Consider the following 16,318-nt stretch of genomic DNA (forward strand, 5'->3'; position numbering starts at 1 on the left):
TTATGTACCCACCTTATAGTTGCTCCATCTAGGTTGTATTTCCCTTGTTTGTTTATGAGAAGGTCATGCGAGACAGTATCAAAAGCCTTACTAAAGTCAGGATATAAACAGCTACCATTTTCCCCCCATCCACAAGGGTTGTTACCCTGTCAAAGAAAGCTATCTGGTTGGTTTGACATGATTTGTTCTTGACAAATCCATGCTGACTGTTATTACCTTATTATCGTCTAGGTATTTGCAAATTGATTGTTTAATTATTTGCTCCATTATTTTTCCGGATACAGAAGTTAAGCTGACTGGTCTGTAACATCTTATAGACATAGGTTGTAGAAAATATAGTAGCACTCACAGGAAGGAAACCTTGTCTATAAATTGCATACATACTTGATACATCAACTTTCTAATAGTAGTATCTCAGTTTTTTTAACGATTTCTTTAACTTGGGGCAACTTATTCTTTTCCACTAAAAAGCTACTGGTAGTCCAGCAGCTTCTAACACTGGAAAATTTAATTCCAACAATTTATAATATTTGCTTACAGATCACAATCCAGTACATTTAATAATGGACATGTCTACCAAATACATGAAAAATTATCTGTTTCCGAACAATTTCCCCAACATTTATACCCACCCAATCTGTCTTTTGTTTAATCTTACTCATATGAGGTACTACAAATCAGTCTTTTTGGCCCTCTTTTTCCAAATCAGAGCCCACTCACTCAAGGTTATTTGTCTACTCAGCGCCTTTTCTCATCAAATTATATATAGATATATAATATATGATCATTTTGTTGTCAAAACTGATTATAAATATATTTTTTCGTTTATAATAAAACGTTTTGTATGAAAGTTTCTCTAAAAAGTTGAAACATAATGCCAAGGTACTGGTTCTGTTGTGGTTAGTTTTAATATGCTGTTAAATTATCCATTGCTTTGATAACATGTTTATCACCTCCAAGCTGTGATGTATTAATGCTTTATGAAAACTCTTCTACAGTAGGTGTATTTTTCTTCCCTAGGTTTGCCCAAGACCCCGTGTGCCTGACATTTTCTTTGATCATCTCTTGTTCGCTAGCCTGAAAATACAGCTTTAAAAAGGATTCCAGGCATATTTGATCTGCCAGAAAAAGCTGTTCCAAATGGACAATATGTCTATTACTAACACACCAACAAGTAATGATGCTTGTCTGAGCATTGTTCACAGCTTGATGTGCCATCGGCAAGGTGGAGAGAGTGAAACTTTTGCAAAACGAGCAATCGAAAGCTTAGTTAAAAAGCTAAAGGAGAAAAAAGATGAATTGGATTCTTTGATTACAGCTATAACTACAAATGGAGCTCATCCTAGTAAATGTGTTACAATACAGAGAACACTGGATGGAAGACTTCAGGTTAGTCCAGATACAGACACGGGTATTTTTTCTACGTATACTAGTTGCGTGGTAGCAAAAGTGGGTGTAATAGGATTGGGGTGCACCACAGAGGCAGAGTGGCTCTATGGCATAATTTTCCCTGCCTTGGAGGCAATAGAAACCCATATGCAGACAGTTTGTTGGGTTTGCCCCCATAACATTTACCATTTTTCTACTAATACCTGTTTTTTCAAATGTATATGCCACAGGTTACATAGAAAGACCATTTCACATCCTGCTAAGGTATTAGCTTTTTAATCTAGAGATAAAATTCTACAGTTTCTCCCATAATTTTTATCAACAGACTTCTGGGAGGCTGTGGTTTGCAATTTCATCTAACTTGTGAATTCCCACCACTTTTGTTGTGTTGGCCATTTTATTTTCAATATCGCCTGTCACAGTCTTATACTTTCTCCTGGGAATAATTGCATTAGTTTAAATATCCACTGGGATTTCTTTTTGGATTCTTTCTATTGGATCCAGAGTTTTGGAGGATAAGTATTTTTAAAAACATGGCAGGAGAAATTTTTAGTGAAAGGTATCTGCTCGGTACTAGCCAGCCTTATTCTGTTATTGGGAAATGAGGGAAAGTCATTTTTTATTTTTTCCCCAACTTTCCCAGATGACTTTTGTGTCTTTAACTTTCTAGGTGGCTGGTCGTAAAGGGTTCCCACACGTGATCTATGCTCGTCTTTGGAGGTGGCCTGATCTTCACAAAAATGAACTCAAGCATGTTAAATATTGTCAGTATGCTTTTGACCTAAAATGTGACAGTGTCTGTGTGAATCCTTACCATTATGAACGTGTGGTGTCACCTGGCATTGGTAAGTAGTCTGTCGATTTAAAGTGGAACAGTGGAAGTAAAGTGTAAATATTTTTTCCTTATGTTCTAGAAAATGTAGACCTAAATAAAAATGAGTGCGTAATGACATAGTTAAAAACCAAGTATACTTTGAATTACTTTTACTTCTACCTTTTATTTATTGGAAATAGTTACTGAAGTTTAACTTTGGAATAAACTTGAGGCATAGGGATGAAATTTGCAGTTTTAGCCTTTCGGAACTGAATATGAAGTGGTATTTAGTTCATGTAAACTGTAAGAGAGTGATTTTAGTTTGCATATTTCTGTGATGTCTTGGCATAGTGTATGTAGTCACTAACCTCAAATTTCTGTTAGTTTGTGTATATTCATGAGTTCAATGTATTGCAAGCTTGTAAATGCATTTCATGTTTTTAAAGGTATTTTTACTTTTTAAAAGATTCCTTTTTTCTTTTTAAAAGATCTTTCAGGACTGACCTTGCAGAGTTCTGGTAAGTAGTTAGTTGTTTATAATTGATAAAGATTTCTATGTAAAAAGAACTAGATTGCACTTTAAATAGCATATTCACAAATGTTCTCACATGCTGAGAGAGGGAGGGAAAGCAAGGATAGAAATGCACTTATTTCCTCTAGTTAGGAGACCTTTCAGAATAGTGGTACGTGAAGCAATCTGGTGTGTGCAACAAAAAAGATATAGCCTAAGCTTTCAACTCACCTTTCGTTGTTGCTCTAGTTTCACTCATTTGTAACTTCCCCAAAACTCTCATTTGGAATCAGAGCAAGCGTGGAAAGTTACAAGCCAAAAATTTTTTTGTTTTTGTTTGAACGGAATAAGTCTGGCAGTATAGTATATTTACCATCTGAGCTAGGTGATAGGAGGAAAATAGACTTTTCCTGTGTAAAATAGTATTAAAAACTAAGACTGCACAACTAATTCAGACATCTGAACTCTAACTTCAGACTTGTGGCAGGTGTGCTGGAGAATAATCAATTAGTAAACTGGGGGGAATGTATTTAAAACTTGGAAACAATTAAACAATTACTTCCAGGTATACTCAGAGAAGCAAAATGATAGGGTTTTAGTTATTTCTGTAACTGTATTGTGTATGCAACTGATGCACCGAAGCTAGGGTTTTCCTTTCCTCTTAAAGGACAGATGTGGTGGGATTTTTTGTTGGTTCATGTGCCTGGAAGTCTTGGACATAAACTTTAAAAAAAAAAAAAAAAAAAAAAAAAAATCAAATTGATTGGCTAAACTTTACAAATTTGAACTTTTGATAGAATAGACTCCAGGCCAGTTTGCTTTCTACTGAAGGAGAAGAAGCAACTGAAAATGATTTATGTGCATAGTATCAAGTTTGTACCAAAGTTTATAGTACAGTAACTAAATACATGGTATGTATTGGTTACATAATTATATTTTTGTGCTGCTATCTCACTACAGCTATGGAACTGATAGAGAACAAAAGGAAAATATTTTAATATCCTTTGACATTTCTTAAACCAAAAACAAACATGGAATTAATGCAATGTAAAAAATTAGTTTAAAACATTAAATACAGAATGCAAAAGTTAGTGTTCATATAATTGTAACTCACCCACACTAGCCACAGATACTATTTTGGATTAGTAGTTGTTAAATACGAAGTGAGTTCTGTAGTGCCTTGCCATGTGCTTGCACACTTCCAAAGGGTGTTGCATAAAAGTAGCTTGAGGAGAGAAAGGGTTTTTCTTATGTGCAGTGTTGCTGAATTAAGTTTATTATGAGGAGTTTGCATATTCTCAATTGCTTGTTTAAAGTTGTAACTTCAGTATTGCATTAATGTAAGTTAAAGTGCTTGACAGTGCATTTCCACTCTTCTCACCCCCTCCAGCCATACTCTAATGAACACAAACCAGCATGGTGTTAGAATATGCATAATTTGGGAACGAAATTGTTATTTCAGAGGCAGCAAGTTGAGCTCACTGTTCTTTGGTGTGCTATAAAGTTACTTTTTACAGTTCTCAGCTACTGGATGAATTGCTTATTTATTTGTAAACTAGAGAACGTGCCCCACAATGTTGTACAAGGTCTGTGTAGGTCAGAGATGGTTGCCTAAACTGCTTTTCCAAGAATGCAGCTTTAATAGTGTTGTAATTGTTTGGAAGTGGAGCGGCTCCACATACTTGCCTATAAATTAGCAAAATGCACATGCATGCTTAAGGATTTAAACCTTTATTTCTTCATAGCTCCATCAAGTATGTTGGTGAAAGATGAATATGTTCATGACTTCGAAGGACAGTCCTTATCTACAGCTGAAGGCCATTCAGTCCAGACCATCCAGCATCCACCAAGTAACAGGGCTTCTACTGAGACTTACAGCACCCCAGCTATGTTAGCTCCTACTGAGTCTAGCACTACCAGCACCACCAACTTTCCCAACATTCCTGTGGCTTCCACAAGTAAGAAACTTAGATTATCTGGAATATAAAATCAGAATACTTGAATGGCACAACTATTTGATCTTCTCTAAAGTGGACATTGCATAGGAAACTTGCTTTTATTTTATCAAAGTAAATACACTAATACCTCACTTTGTTGTTCCAGTCACAGGTGGCCTGTTGATCTCAGATGTTAAAATGAGATTTTACTTGGAGCCAAGAATTTGAATCAGTTTTTTCTGTTACCCCCCCCCCCCCATTACACTGACTGAATTTTCTAAACTACAAAAAACTGATACACACTTCTTGAGAAACCCTTCCAAACACTGTTCATTGTTGTGTTGTTGTTTAAGTTATTGACTCCTTGAGGAGTACTAGCATTAGTATTGAACAACTGGGGTGGGAATGGAAAATTTCAGTATTCCATTAAATCAGCAGGAGGGATAATAAAACTGGATATATGAAGTAGTAGTTCTTAAACTTTCTGAAGCTGAGGACACCTTCTCTTCTAACTTTTTTGAAAAAAACTAATTGAACCACTTGAAAAATAAGCCTGTAAAAATTGCAGACTCTCTTAAAATCCTCATGAACACGTTGGTATGCCATATCTAATTTTTCTTAAATGTTTTATGTGAATTTAGCTGTGTGGAAGTGCTCAATTGAACCAGTTATCACATAGCCCTAGAAAATGAAATCATTCTGTACTCCGATCAGGAAGTAGCAGTATGCAAAGATCCCTATGCTACCTTGGTAACATCCCTCAGTCCTTGCCTAGAAAAACCATTTGTATTTTGGGTTTTGTATCGCTCCTATCGCCATAGTATCATATTGCTCGAAGAGTGTGAAGATAATTTAGTCTCCATTTCCTTTCAGTCTTTGATCCCTCTTCTAAGTCCGTGGAAATCTTATTGAAAATAAGTGTTTCTGGGGCTGCGTGAAGCATGTTGCTTTTTCGGTATCTTTCAAGTGAAGCCTTTAGCTTCTCTTTTTTCCCTATATTGAAAATATCCAAAACAAAATCTGAGTAAAACAAAGATCCATTTTCCTGTTAGCAAATAAAAATGTGCAGAGCAATCCCAGTCATAAGATATGACACACAATACGCTGTCGGAATAGAAGAAAAATTAGCTGATGCACAAAGTATCTTATTTGCAGCTTTCTAAGGTTCTTTCCTGCAAGAAATATATCCTTAAATTCTAGCAGCTTTATTGTAATAACCTTGATAATTGGGATGTGTTTTCCTCAGTAGGATTGTGCAGTTTCCCTCTTACAATAAAATTGTGGAATATTTATGAATGGGAAATATGTTCTTTTACCAGGTCAGCCAACCAGTATATTGACAGGTAGCCATAGTGATGGACTCTTACAGATTGCTTCAGGGCCTCAGCCAGGAACGCAGCAGAATGGGTTTACAGCTCAGCCAGCTACTTACCATCACAGTGAGTATAAACGTACATGCATTCTTTTTAGTTTTCTAAAACCGGTTAATAAATATTCAGGAGAAATAAAGAAATAGAAATGACATGGGTAAGCTCCCTTAAATGCGAAGTAGTCCAGTCCTTTTTTTCTTCTTTTAGATAGTACAACGACTTGGACTGGAAGTCGAACGGCAGCCTACACACCTACTATACCTCACCATCAGAATGGGCATCTTCAGCATCACCCACCTATGCCCCACCCTGGACATTACTGTAAGCATTTGTGGATTTTCAAATTGCTATACTTTCTGTGCTGTCATTGTAGCATAATGGCAGAATCTAATCTCTCTTGTGACCTTTTCCCCCCACACACGTAAATTCTATTAATTATAAAACTATAATTACTGTGTAACGTATTCTGACAATTAAATACGAAAGCTCCATGAGAGTTGGTGAGCTGTACTTTGCGCTGCATCAAAACAGGTGAGAGCAGATTAAAATTTTAGTTGTTATAATGGCACCATCCAGTTTTGCAGTTAAAAACCTGTTTGTATTTCCCTTTTTAGCTTCTGTTTATAGAACTTTATAACTTGGCTGTAAATGCTTCCTTTGACCTTGAGTGTTGGTCCAAAAGTAGATTTTGAAATAATATTTGGCCTTTTTTGGTTCAAGTTCCTGTTTCAGATCCTTTAGAAACATATTTAGAGTAAAGTCTCATTTTCTTAATAACTTACAGTACTTAGGCATTTCTTTTAAAGTGTAATTTATGTGCACTAAAATTTAAAAATATTATAAAAGTTAAAAATCATTGCTGACTGGCCCCACTACAACCCAATTCATGGGGACATTTGGCACGTACGTTTGCACTTACTACAAAACAGACCTGTAAATGGATTTTCTTTAAAGATTACTAGTTAGCTCTTGGCCTCAAGGCAAAATAGATTGATTTTTGTTTTACCATGTTGTAATCTAGTAGGTTTGATTGAAATCAGTAGAGCCCAAAAGGTATAGCAGATTAGATAGGTTATCTAAGAGCAAGGAGTGTGGTGAGAAAAGAACAAAAATTAAAATTAATTTTGCCTGTCCTCCTTTATTATGGAATTCAATAATCTCTAAACACTGGGATAATTCTGGATTTCCTATTATTGTACTTATAAATTATTCTATTTGCAGTGGTTATGCTCTGCACTCTATTCCTGAGGGGGAGTTAAAATCACTTATTGCAATAAATTACTTTGGCAGTTTTCCTGTATCAACAAAACATATTTTAGACTCTGATATTAAGTTTTATATTACTCCCTTCTACCTGGTTCCCACTCCATACTCCATCTTGTTTATCTGAAGTACTGGAGTTCAAAAATATTTCTGGTGCTCGTTATTCATAAATGTTTTCAATATTGACTTGGCTTTCCAGTTTAATACCTTGACTTTTCTAAAAATGGATGTTGGTACTCCTGGGCTATCTCCTTGGCCTCCTGCTCCTCTCACTTTGGGCAGTCTCATCCATTGACGTCTGCCAACTTTGTCATCTTCTCCCAGAAGCCATTGTGCCTTTGTCCATGATGCATATCCCGAACTCATCTGTAAAACGGCACATTTAATCCCTTCTAAAGATGTACTTCTGCTGTGCTGCCTATGAGGAGCATAGCTAATTTATAATGAAAATTAAAACAAATTGTTAAGTTAACTATGCTTTGCCAAGACTAACCTCTCTGCTGATCTCTGTTTTTAGAATGAACTTGTCAGGGCTAGGACCATACCCTCTTCTCTGTTTGGAAAGTGCCTAGCACACTGTGGACTCTACCAAAACAAAATTACTCATAAATCTGTGTCTTCATGTAAAATAAACTTCATGCTTTTTTTTTTAAAGGGCCAGTTCACAATGAACTTGCATTCCAGCCTCCTATATCAAATCATCCTGGTAAGTGCAAGCTTCTGAAGAATTGTTCAAAGTATAATGGAAAATTAAATGTATTCCGTATGGGCCTGATCCAAAGCCATGTATCACCTACTTCAAAAGCTATGCCAAGCATATGTTACAAGAAATAATACATTCTGAGATGGAACAAAATGGATGAATGATAACTGTTGGTATTTCCAGAAACTAAAGGCCCACGCTTTCAAAGAATGGATTTTAAATAGAAAAAACAGATTTTTATTTGTTTAAGCAATTAATAGAATCTAAGCAAGTACAGTTTTGGTGTGAAACCTAGAAAACTAGCCAACTTGCAGATGCAAGGTAGTATGGTAACGTTACAATAATACAGTTTGTCCATCACATAGGTTATATCATTTTGTATGATTTAAACAGTAACTTATTTTTTCGTTCATTCATTGGCCTCTACCACCGAAAGGAAAACTGGCAGTGATTGAAAGCTGAATTTAACTGGTGATAAGACCTCAATGTTTATATAAAAATTCATATTTTTATAATGATCCATACTCTTCATAATTAAGTATTGTTTCATAAACATAAGTCTGAAATACTTGTTCCTTAAGGGTTTTTGTAAAAACTGGAAGCTTTTGTGTCTGTCCTATTATGATAAAAACAGTATTTCTCCTAGTAATTTGCGGTGATGCTGTCTTAATTTCCTAAAAATCAACCTGTACTATCTGTATATAAAAAGTATAATTAATATGCAAATTAATTGACATTGAGGTGCAGTTCGAATAATTTTTAAATGCAGCTGCAAGCTTAAGTTACCATGACCTCATTCCTGCCCAGGTGTTTCTGTTCCATCTCTAATGTGCAAAACATTTACTAGTAAATGATACATAAAAATTTGAAAGCGGAGGCAATTTTGTGTTCGTTTAAGCTCACTACTGACTTCTTACATACATACACACTTTTGAAAATTAAATTGCAAGTACAAATGGTAAAAGTTCTAAACACTTGTGTCTCAGGGTTTTGCAGGATTTTTACTGGCACATTTCAGCCTGTTCTTTGTCTTCTCTAGCTCCGGAGTACTGGTGTTCAATTGCTTACTTTGAAATGGATGTGCAAGTTGGGGAGACATTTAAAGTCCCTTCAAGCTGTCCAGTTGTTACTGTTGATGGCTATGTGGACCCCTCTGGAGGAGACCGCTTTTGCCTGGGCCAGCTTTCTAATGTACACAGAACAGAAGCCATTGAAAGAGCAAGGTATTTTGCATGTCTTCTGGAATGCCAGACTTTGGTTGTATTTTATATTTATTGTTCAAGATTTTGGTATATATCTTTCTTTTGAAGATATAAATTCCGTTATGTACATTCTGATTGATACGATACAGCTTGTGTTTTCCTGGGCCTTTGGGTTCACACTTTGGGTACGTTCATCCATCTGAGTAGTGCATGAGTGGCCCAGGAGTGTGCCCCTTGATGTGGCATATTTCATTTGTTGGTTTATATAATTGTGTTTGAAAGTTGTCATAATTTTAAGAACAATTTGTGTCCTTGTGCTTGGGGAGAGAAGACTTAATCTATTGAGGGTAAGGGCAAAGATTAGACTAAGTGAAGCACACAGGTTCTTTAGAGCATCATAGGCAAATGGAAAAAAGATACTTGTTTTTCAGTCTCACCTCACACTTAAGTTTTGGTGAAGGAGCAGAAAAAGGCCTTCAGGAACTCTTTTGCTAGTGATAAAGTCCTTTCCCCATGAAACAAACAGGAGTACAACAGGACTAAAATAATTTCAAGTGTTTATAGTTAGTTAGCTTAAAATATGGTGCATTATTGTGACATCACCAAGAGGTCATGTTGCTGTATTGAAGCATTGCTTCAAAAGATGTATACACTGCTATTCTCTAACGCAGGACTGTACACTTGACTTTAGAAGAGCTCTGTGTAGCTTGAAAGGTGGTATCTTTCACCAACAGAAGGTGGGCCAGGAAAAGCTATTACCTCACAGTATGGCTACAGCAACGCTGCAAACACTTTAGGACACTTGTCAGTGTGGATCCTTATTCTGCTGAAATAGGAGGCCCAAGTGTTGTATTTGCTGAGATACAGTTTTGGAATGCAGATTCTATGTCTATATAATTACTTTAAATGTTCCTTGACCTACATTGCCTATTCATGCTGCTACTTCCATAAAGTTAATGTTACATGTACAATGCAGTGTGCTCATTATACAGTGGATGTGATATACCTTCATGCTTTGTTGCATAGCTTGCAGTGGACTGCTGCTGCTGCTAAGACTTCAGCAATCCCAATTCTTTGAAAAATAGTTAATTATTCACCTTCTAGGTAAATTATTTTACAGCCTAAAATTTAGATTATGGTGTAGTGGACTGCTGAGAACTCTTAGGATTTGTGTATGGCTCATTTAAGGAGGTTCTAGTGTGTAGTTTGTGAACATAAGTACATTGGACCTTTTTCCCTTTTTAAGGTTGCACATAGGTAAAGGGGTGCAGTTGGAATGTAAAGGTGAAGGCGACGTGTGGGTTAGGTGCCTCAGTGACCACGCAGTCTTCGTTCAGAGTTACTACTTGGATAGAGAAGCAGGGCGTGCACCAGGAGATGCAGTTCACAAGATTTACCCAAGTGCATATATAAAGGTTGGTTTGAATATCCTGGATGACAGTTGTAGGAAATAACAAATGAATTTGTTCTTTGTAGATGGCAAAGAAATTGTTTTATGAAGTGTTGAAAGAAATGTAAACCAAATAACCTAAATTATTTTTTCCCACTTAAAAAAAAACAAAAACTGTTTTAGTCTCTAACTAGTGCCCAATGAAGTTTTGTTCGTTTTATTGTTGATGACTGGCTTTTTAAATTGGCAGTGTTTATTTAGATGTTATGGAAGCAATCAGCCATTTCATAATTCTGTCACAAGCTATCTTAGCAGTGATATTGCATTTTAGCAGTTTTTGTTCAAATGAGTTAATTCAAAAAGTTGGTTCCTTAAGCTTATAATATGGTCCAATTATTTTTCTCATTCTGGAAAAAAAGATATTTTGAAATGTAATATTAAAATCTTGAAAAAATAGCTAATTTTTTTTTAAAAGCATGGACATGGAAATATTGAACCAATGAATCCACCAAAAGTCAAACTTTATACAAAATTGTATATTTTTCTGCAAGATTTCAAATGTAACCTACATTAAAATGAACATTCACTTTACGTACATCTCAGGGTAAAACGAGATTTAAAACCAAACTACTTTGCTGGGCAACATACCCAGAGCTCTGGATTTCTTTCATTCACTGCAGAAACCTTCAGTCTCTGAGAGCAGAATTCTTGTGTATTTCAATAACCTGTCTGATCATAAAAAAGCAGTGTGCCCACAAACTGAAACCTAGCTGTTCTAATTTGAGGCCTACCATGTGTCCGTATTCTGTGTAAGTAAATTTCCATATTTCAACAAGGCTGTGACAAAAGCAGATGGGGACTCTCAAAGTTTAGGAGGACACATTTCTAATTTTTCATTTATATGCCTTGCTTTTTTAAATTAAGTATTAAGCTATGACCTTCTCCTGGATTTTGTCGGTTTATGACAATCTTAGGCCCTGATCCTGCAATTTGATCTACACAAGTAGCCTCTTTAGCCCACTCAGATTCAGTCAGGGCCTCAATGTGTTGGGCTTTTTTTAAAGCTACTAGTGCTCAAATCTTGGAAGAGTCTGTAAAAACAATGGATAGATTTTTTTTGACCCCTATATGTTCTAGAAATAAAAATTCAGTCGGTAAAAGCTTGCCCGTAACTCTGTGGTGTTACGATTTTTAATTTATCTCATACATAACAGCAATGATAGCACTGGCTCTTATGAACTCTTTCCCTCAGTGGTTAAGATAAATCGATGTAATGCAGGACTTATATTTTTTTAAAGGTGTTTGATTTACGCCAGTGTCATCGTCAGATGCAGCAGCAGGCTGCTACTGCCCAAGCTGCAGCTGCTGCCCAGGCTGCAGCAGTAGCTGGAAACATCCCTGGACCAGGATCAGTAGGTGGAATAGCCCCAGCTATCAGTAAGTACATTAAGTAATTTCTTTGCTCTTTTTAAGGAAAAACACCCTACAGAGAATGGGGACCATATTATATCTCTGCTTATTCACACTTCAGACTTACTCTTATTTTTATTAAGTAAATAAAGCACCCATTTCTGTAGCTTCTCTGCACATGAAGCTCCCATTGTGAAGTCTGTGGAAATTCCGGGTGTGAACGGGGCTGCAGAATTTGTATAAAAGCAGTGTGACAAAGTACGCTGCTTCCGAGGCACAAAGGTCAAACAGTATAACTCTTTTCCTCTAAATGAAGTTGTATCTCCCCCTCCTAAAACAGAGTGTGAAAAATTTCCCAGAGAGAACTAAATGTACTAGTCAGCCGCCAAAGAAATGTGGGGGGAGAGGGGGAGAGACTGGGGCCCATCACTGAGGTCTAGGGGAAACAGCCATGTAAGAAGCCTGTTCTGGAGGAAGGTGCTGGGATCTGTCACTGAGCTTGCCCTGAATTTTGCTAAGAGGAAAGTTTGTTTGTTTTTTTAAATTGGTGCCTAAGTTTAGGCTCCTAAGTCCATATTTAGGCACCTAAATAAGTAGCCAGACTTTTGAAAATGCTGGACACTTAAGCAAATCAATCTTCTCTAGCTTCCGTATTGCTGTTGGCAAGTAGATATTTCAAGCCATTTCAGAGAACATTGAAAATTATTTTGGCCACAACATTTAACTTGTTTTATTAACAGAAAGCACCAGTCCTATTTAATGATCACTTGCCATATTCATCTTTTCTTTTGTTTCATTAAACATGAACAAAACAATATAAAAAAGAAACAGAATAATTTGGGTAAGGTTTTTTTATTTAAATATGGAGTACATTTTTGTCTGCTTTTAAACATTAAACATTTTAAACAGAAAAAATCTTCCTTGAGAAGGCAATCTATTGTCTGTACCAACCTTACACTGTTGGGAAATGTTTATTGCGAAGCTAAATTCACTGAAATAGAGGTTTAAAATGGAAATACAAACAGTTCTCATTAATAGCACATTTGAAATGACAATTATGGCTTTAGACCCCGCTCTACAAATATTTTAAAGAAATCACGTTAGCAGCAAATAAACTGCAGTAGATGCTGGAGCTTTCCCAACACCATTTGTACAGTCCTGTTAGGTTATCATGTTGAAGTGAAAAAACTGAGATTGGCTCCATACATGTGCTTGTACATAGAAGGTGCATCTGGATAAATTACATACACAAATTTGGAAGTCCTTTTTTGCTTGCTTTTGTTTAATTTGGATTTGTGTCTTTTGTGAATCAAGATGGCACAGCTATATATTGAATTGTCAATACTTTCTCATAAGGCTGACAGTGTACTGTTAACTTAATTCCAGACATAAGTATCTTTAGTGTACTTAACTTTCTAAAATGGGCTTTTAAGACTGGCTTGCATCACATAACTGGTTTCAGGCTAATTGGTTGTATCTGGAAGCTTACACAGGCTACAGGTACATATATCTGTAGCACAGATCTAGAAATGTTGATTGGTATGGTTTGTGGAGAGGGAGAACTGTACATGAAGGAACAGCTGAGCAAACAGGTTACTATGTAGAATTGGCTAGGTGTTGCGTAAAACAGCATGTCTGAGGCAACTAAATGCACATGAACACTTACTCAAAACCTCTTATTTAGGTTTGTCGGCTGCTGCTGGAATCGGCGTAGATGATCTTCGCCGCTTATGCATACTCAGGATGAGTTTTGTGAAAGGTTGGGGACCTGATTACCCAAGACAGAGCATCAAAGAAACACCCTGTTGGATTGAAATTCATTTACACCGGGCCCTCCAGCTTCTAGATGAAGTACTTCATACCATGCCTATTGCAGACCCTCAACCTCTGGACTGAGATCCCTCTGCGCACTGCTGTGGGCCGTTATATTGTCAGGATGGTGGATTGTAAAATACAATTCTGTTTATAACCTGAAGATATATTTTACTTTTGTTCTGCTTAATCTTTTAAAACCAGGTTTTAAAAATGTGTTTGCCTTCTTGCTCTTTTCAGAAAGAAACTGAACATGCAGAAATTGGATTTCAAGTTACATTTTCAGAACTTTACTGTCACAACAGGTGGCTCAGGGCTTAAAGTAAAGCCTATATGGATATTTTCAAAGGGATTGAACACAGCACTGGTAACTTTGATCTGCTCTATTATGGCAACTTGCTGACGAGCCCCATGAGACCCTTTTGTATGCAGAATATATATATATATATATATTTATATCTGAAAATTCTTTCTAATCACCATAAACATTTACCTTAAAAGAACTTTAAAGTTACTGAAATCTTGCATTTAATTCTTTTAGGGAACAAATCGCTAGCAACAGAGATTTCTTTATCTTGATGAGGATCTTGCTGTGGTTTTCCAGATTGAAGGGTACAAACTGCCAAAAATTAGGAGTATGTTGTTGGTAATAATTAAAAGTAGCCTGGAAAAAGAAATGTTTCTTTTCCTTTACTGTATTTTAAAAAGATGTCTTAGATTTTTATTTATATAGGCACACAATTTTTAAAACACTAACAGGAGTGGATACTTTCAGTGCTGGCACTCAGTTTAAATAGAACATGAAATATCCGACCTGTAAAATTGCCAATTAAATGACATAATGAATATCTAATGGTAGGAACATATTTTCATAACTACTGCTGACTTCTGTGACCTAAATACAAAGGAAAAAAAGTCAGACTAAAATGGGTAGTTTGATTGTTTATACTTAATTTGAAAAGTGATAACTTGCATATACCATTAAATCATGTATATTATGACATCAGTATTTAGGATCCAGTTTTTGTATCTGTTTACCATTTCCACTCGGGGCAAGATGACAAACTTGTTTTTATACCTCTTGGTTATTTTAAGCCCGATGCCATCAATGACCTCATCAATTGGCAATGACTTTGTATAGAGAATTTAAAGTAGAAAAACTTGCAAATGTATTGACTGTATGACAGCTACAATATGTATGCTTTCTCTCTAGTTAATAGTATAAATAAAATTCTGAAAACCCCAGTTTATACAATTATATTTTGTTTGCTTAGATTAAATATTTTCTTCTACACTTCGAGTCCACTAATCTAGAGTGGTTGGTCACTTTCCCTTGAAAGATCATCAGCAGCCAATAGCATTGATTTATGTAACTTCCAACCTAAATTTTGATTTTTTATCAGGGCTATTCTAGCTTTTCTTTCTTTTGCTACATCTCAACAAGTACAGAAGAGTTGTTGTTTCTTCGCAACTGGGTGTGGCTATGGGGTTTTCTAACAGCATTTGTGTGGGGAATTGGAACTTGAAGAAATGGTCCAGAACTACTGAGTGCAAATCCAGTGTTGCATTCAAACACTGTTAATTCAATCTGCCTGCATTGTTGTGTTGAGCCAATCTAATAGAACAGTTTCAGCAGGTAACACAATAAGAAACAGTCTTGAAACAGATTATTCAAGGGTTTTTTTGTTTGTTTTTTGCCATGTTCCTTGCATCAAATCAAGAATCTGCAGAGGACAATGATAGCATTTAGATAGAGCCCTTTTCATCCATAGATCTCAAAGTGCTTTACAAAAGTGGTCAGCAGTTGTCATTCCCATTTTACAGATGAGTACACAGAAGTCAAATGACTTGCCCAAATTAGTGACAGCTGGGGTGCTTTTCTTAGGTGGTAGGATGCTTCTAACCATTTGGTCAAAGATCCTGACTCATCCAAAAAACAAACTAAAAAAGGTCTCTGGGAGAAGGTTTTTTTTCTGTTGGTGGAACTAGTGAAGCCTGACTCTGCTCTTACCCGTCTGGCTGCTCTTAATCCTGGATTCTTGGTTCCTAACCACTTGGAAAATGTACAAACTTTTGACAAGTTAATTGTCGTGGGGCAGTTTGCATGAACTGGATTCCATGTCACTTTCCTATGAAGAATTATGCATCTCCTAAAGGCACTCGTCATTTCAGTTTATAATTGTTGATCTTTGCACAGCTACATGGAAGAAATCCTCCAGAACTTTGCATATACCTGAGTCCCCAAACTTTCTGCCAGCTTGATAGTGTAATGCAAGATTCCTGCTACCTGATTTAAAATAAACCAAATCAAATACTTTATTGTGGCCTGAAAGGAATCAACAGATTAGGCTGTATATACAGAGGGATCACAAACAGGAGCAATGATCTCTCCCTTCATTTCTTGTAAATAGCATCTGGAATACTGTGCTCAGATTAGGCAAACGAGAGTATTCAGATTAGAGCAATACATTCAGATGACTAAGGGATTAACCAAAAATACAAATTCCAGGTTTATAA

At 36.2% G+C, this 16,318-nt stretch overlaps 1 protein-coding gene across 2 annotated transcripts in view; it reads left to right on the forward strand.

The window, feature by feature from the left end:
- The window catches only part of SMAD4 (SMAD family member 4), a 30,890-nt gene extending 15,831 nt beyond the window's left edge, over positions 1-15,059 (forward strand). For both annotated transcript variants that reach the window (XM_073343557.1, XM_073343556.1), the window contains 11 exons: positions 1,021-1,389; positions 2,060-2,234; positions 2,692-2,721; positions 4,460-4,672; positions 5,971-6,090; positions 6,229-6,342; positions 7,940-7,990; positions 9,027-9,210; positions 10,436-10,604; positions 11,878-12,016; positions 13,674-15,059. In XM_073343557.1, the coding sequence (XP_073199658.1) occupies positions 1,141-1,389; positions 2,060-2,234; positions 2,692-2,721; positions 4,460-4,672; positions 5,971-6,090; positions 6,229-6,342; positions 7,940-7,990; positions 9,027-9,210; positions 10,436-10,604; positions 11,878-12,016; positions 13,674-13,885 (1,656 nt within the window). In that variant the 5' untranslated portion in view covers positions 1,021-1,140 and the 3' untranslated portion in view covers positions 13,886-15,059. The remainder of the gene's footprint in view (positions 1-1,020; positions 1,390-2,059; positions 2,235-2,691; positions 2,722-4,459; positions 4,673-5,970; positions 6,091-6,228; positions 6,343-7,939; positions 7,991-9,026; positions 9,211-10,435; positions 10,605-11,877; positions 12,017-13,673) is intronic.
- The last annotated feature ends 1,259 nt before the right edge of the window (positions 15,060-16,318 follow it).

The sequence above is a fragment of the Lepidochelys kempii genome, chromosome 5 (assembly GCF_965140265.1).
Source record: "Lepidochelys kempii isolate rLepKem1 chromosome 5, rLepKem1.hap2, whole genome shotgun sequence".
Classification (NCBI taxonomy): Eukaryota; Metazoa; Chordata; order Testudines; family Cheloniidae; genus Lepidochelys; species Lepidochelys kempii.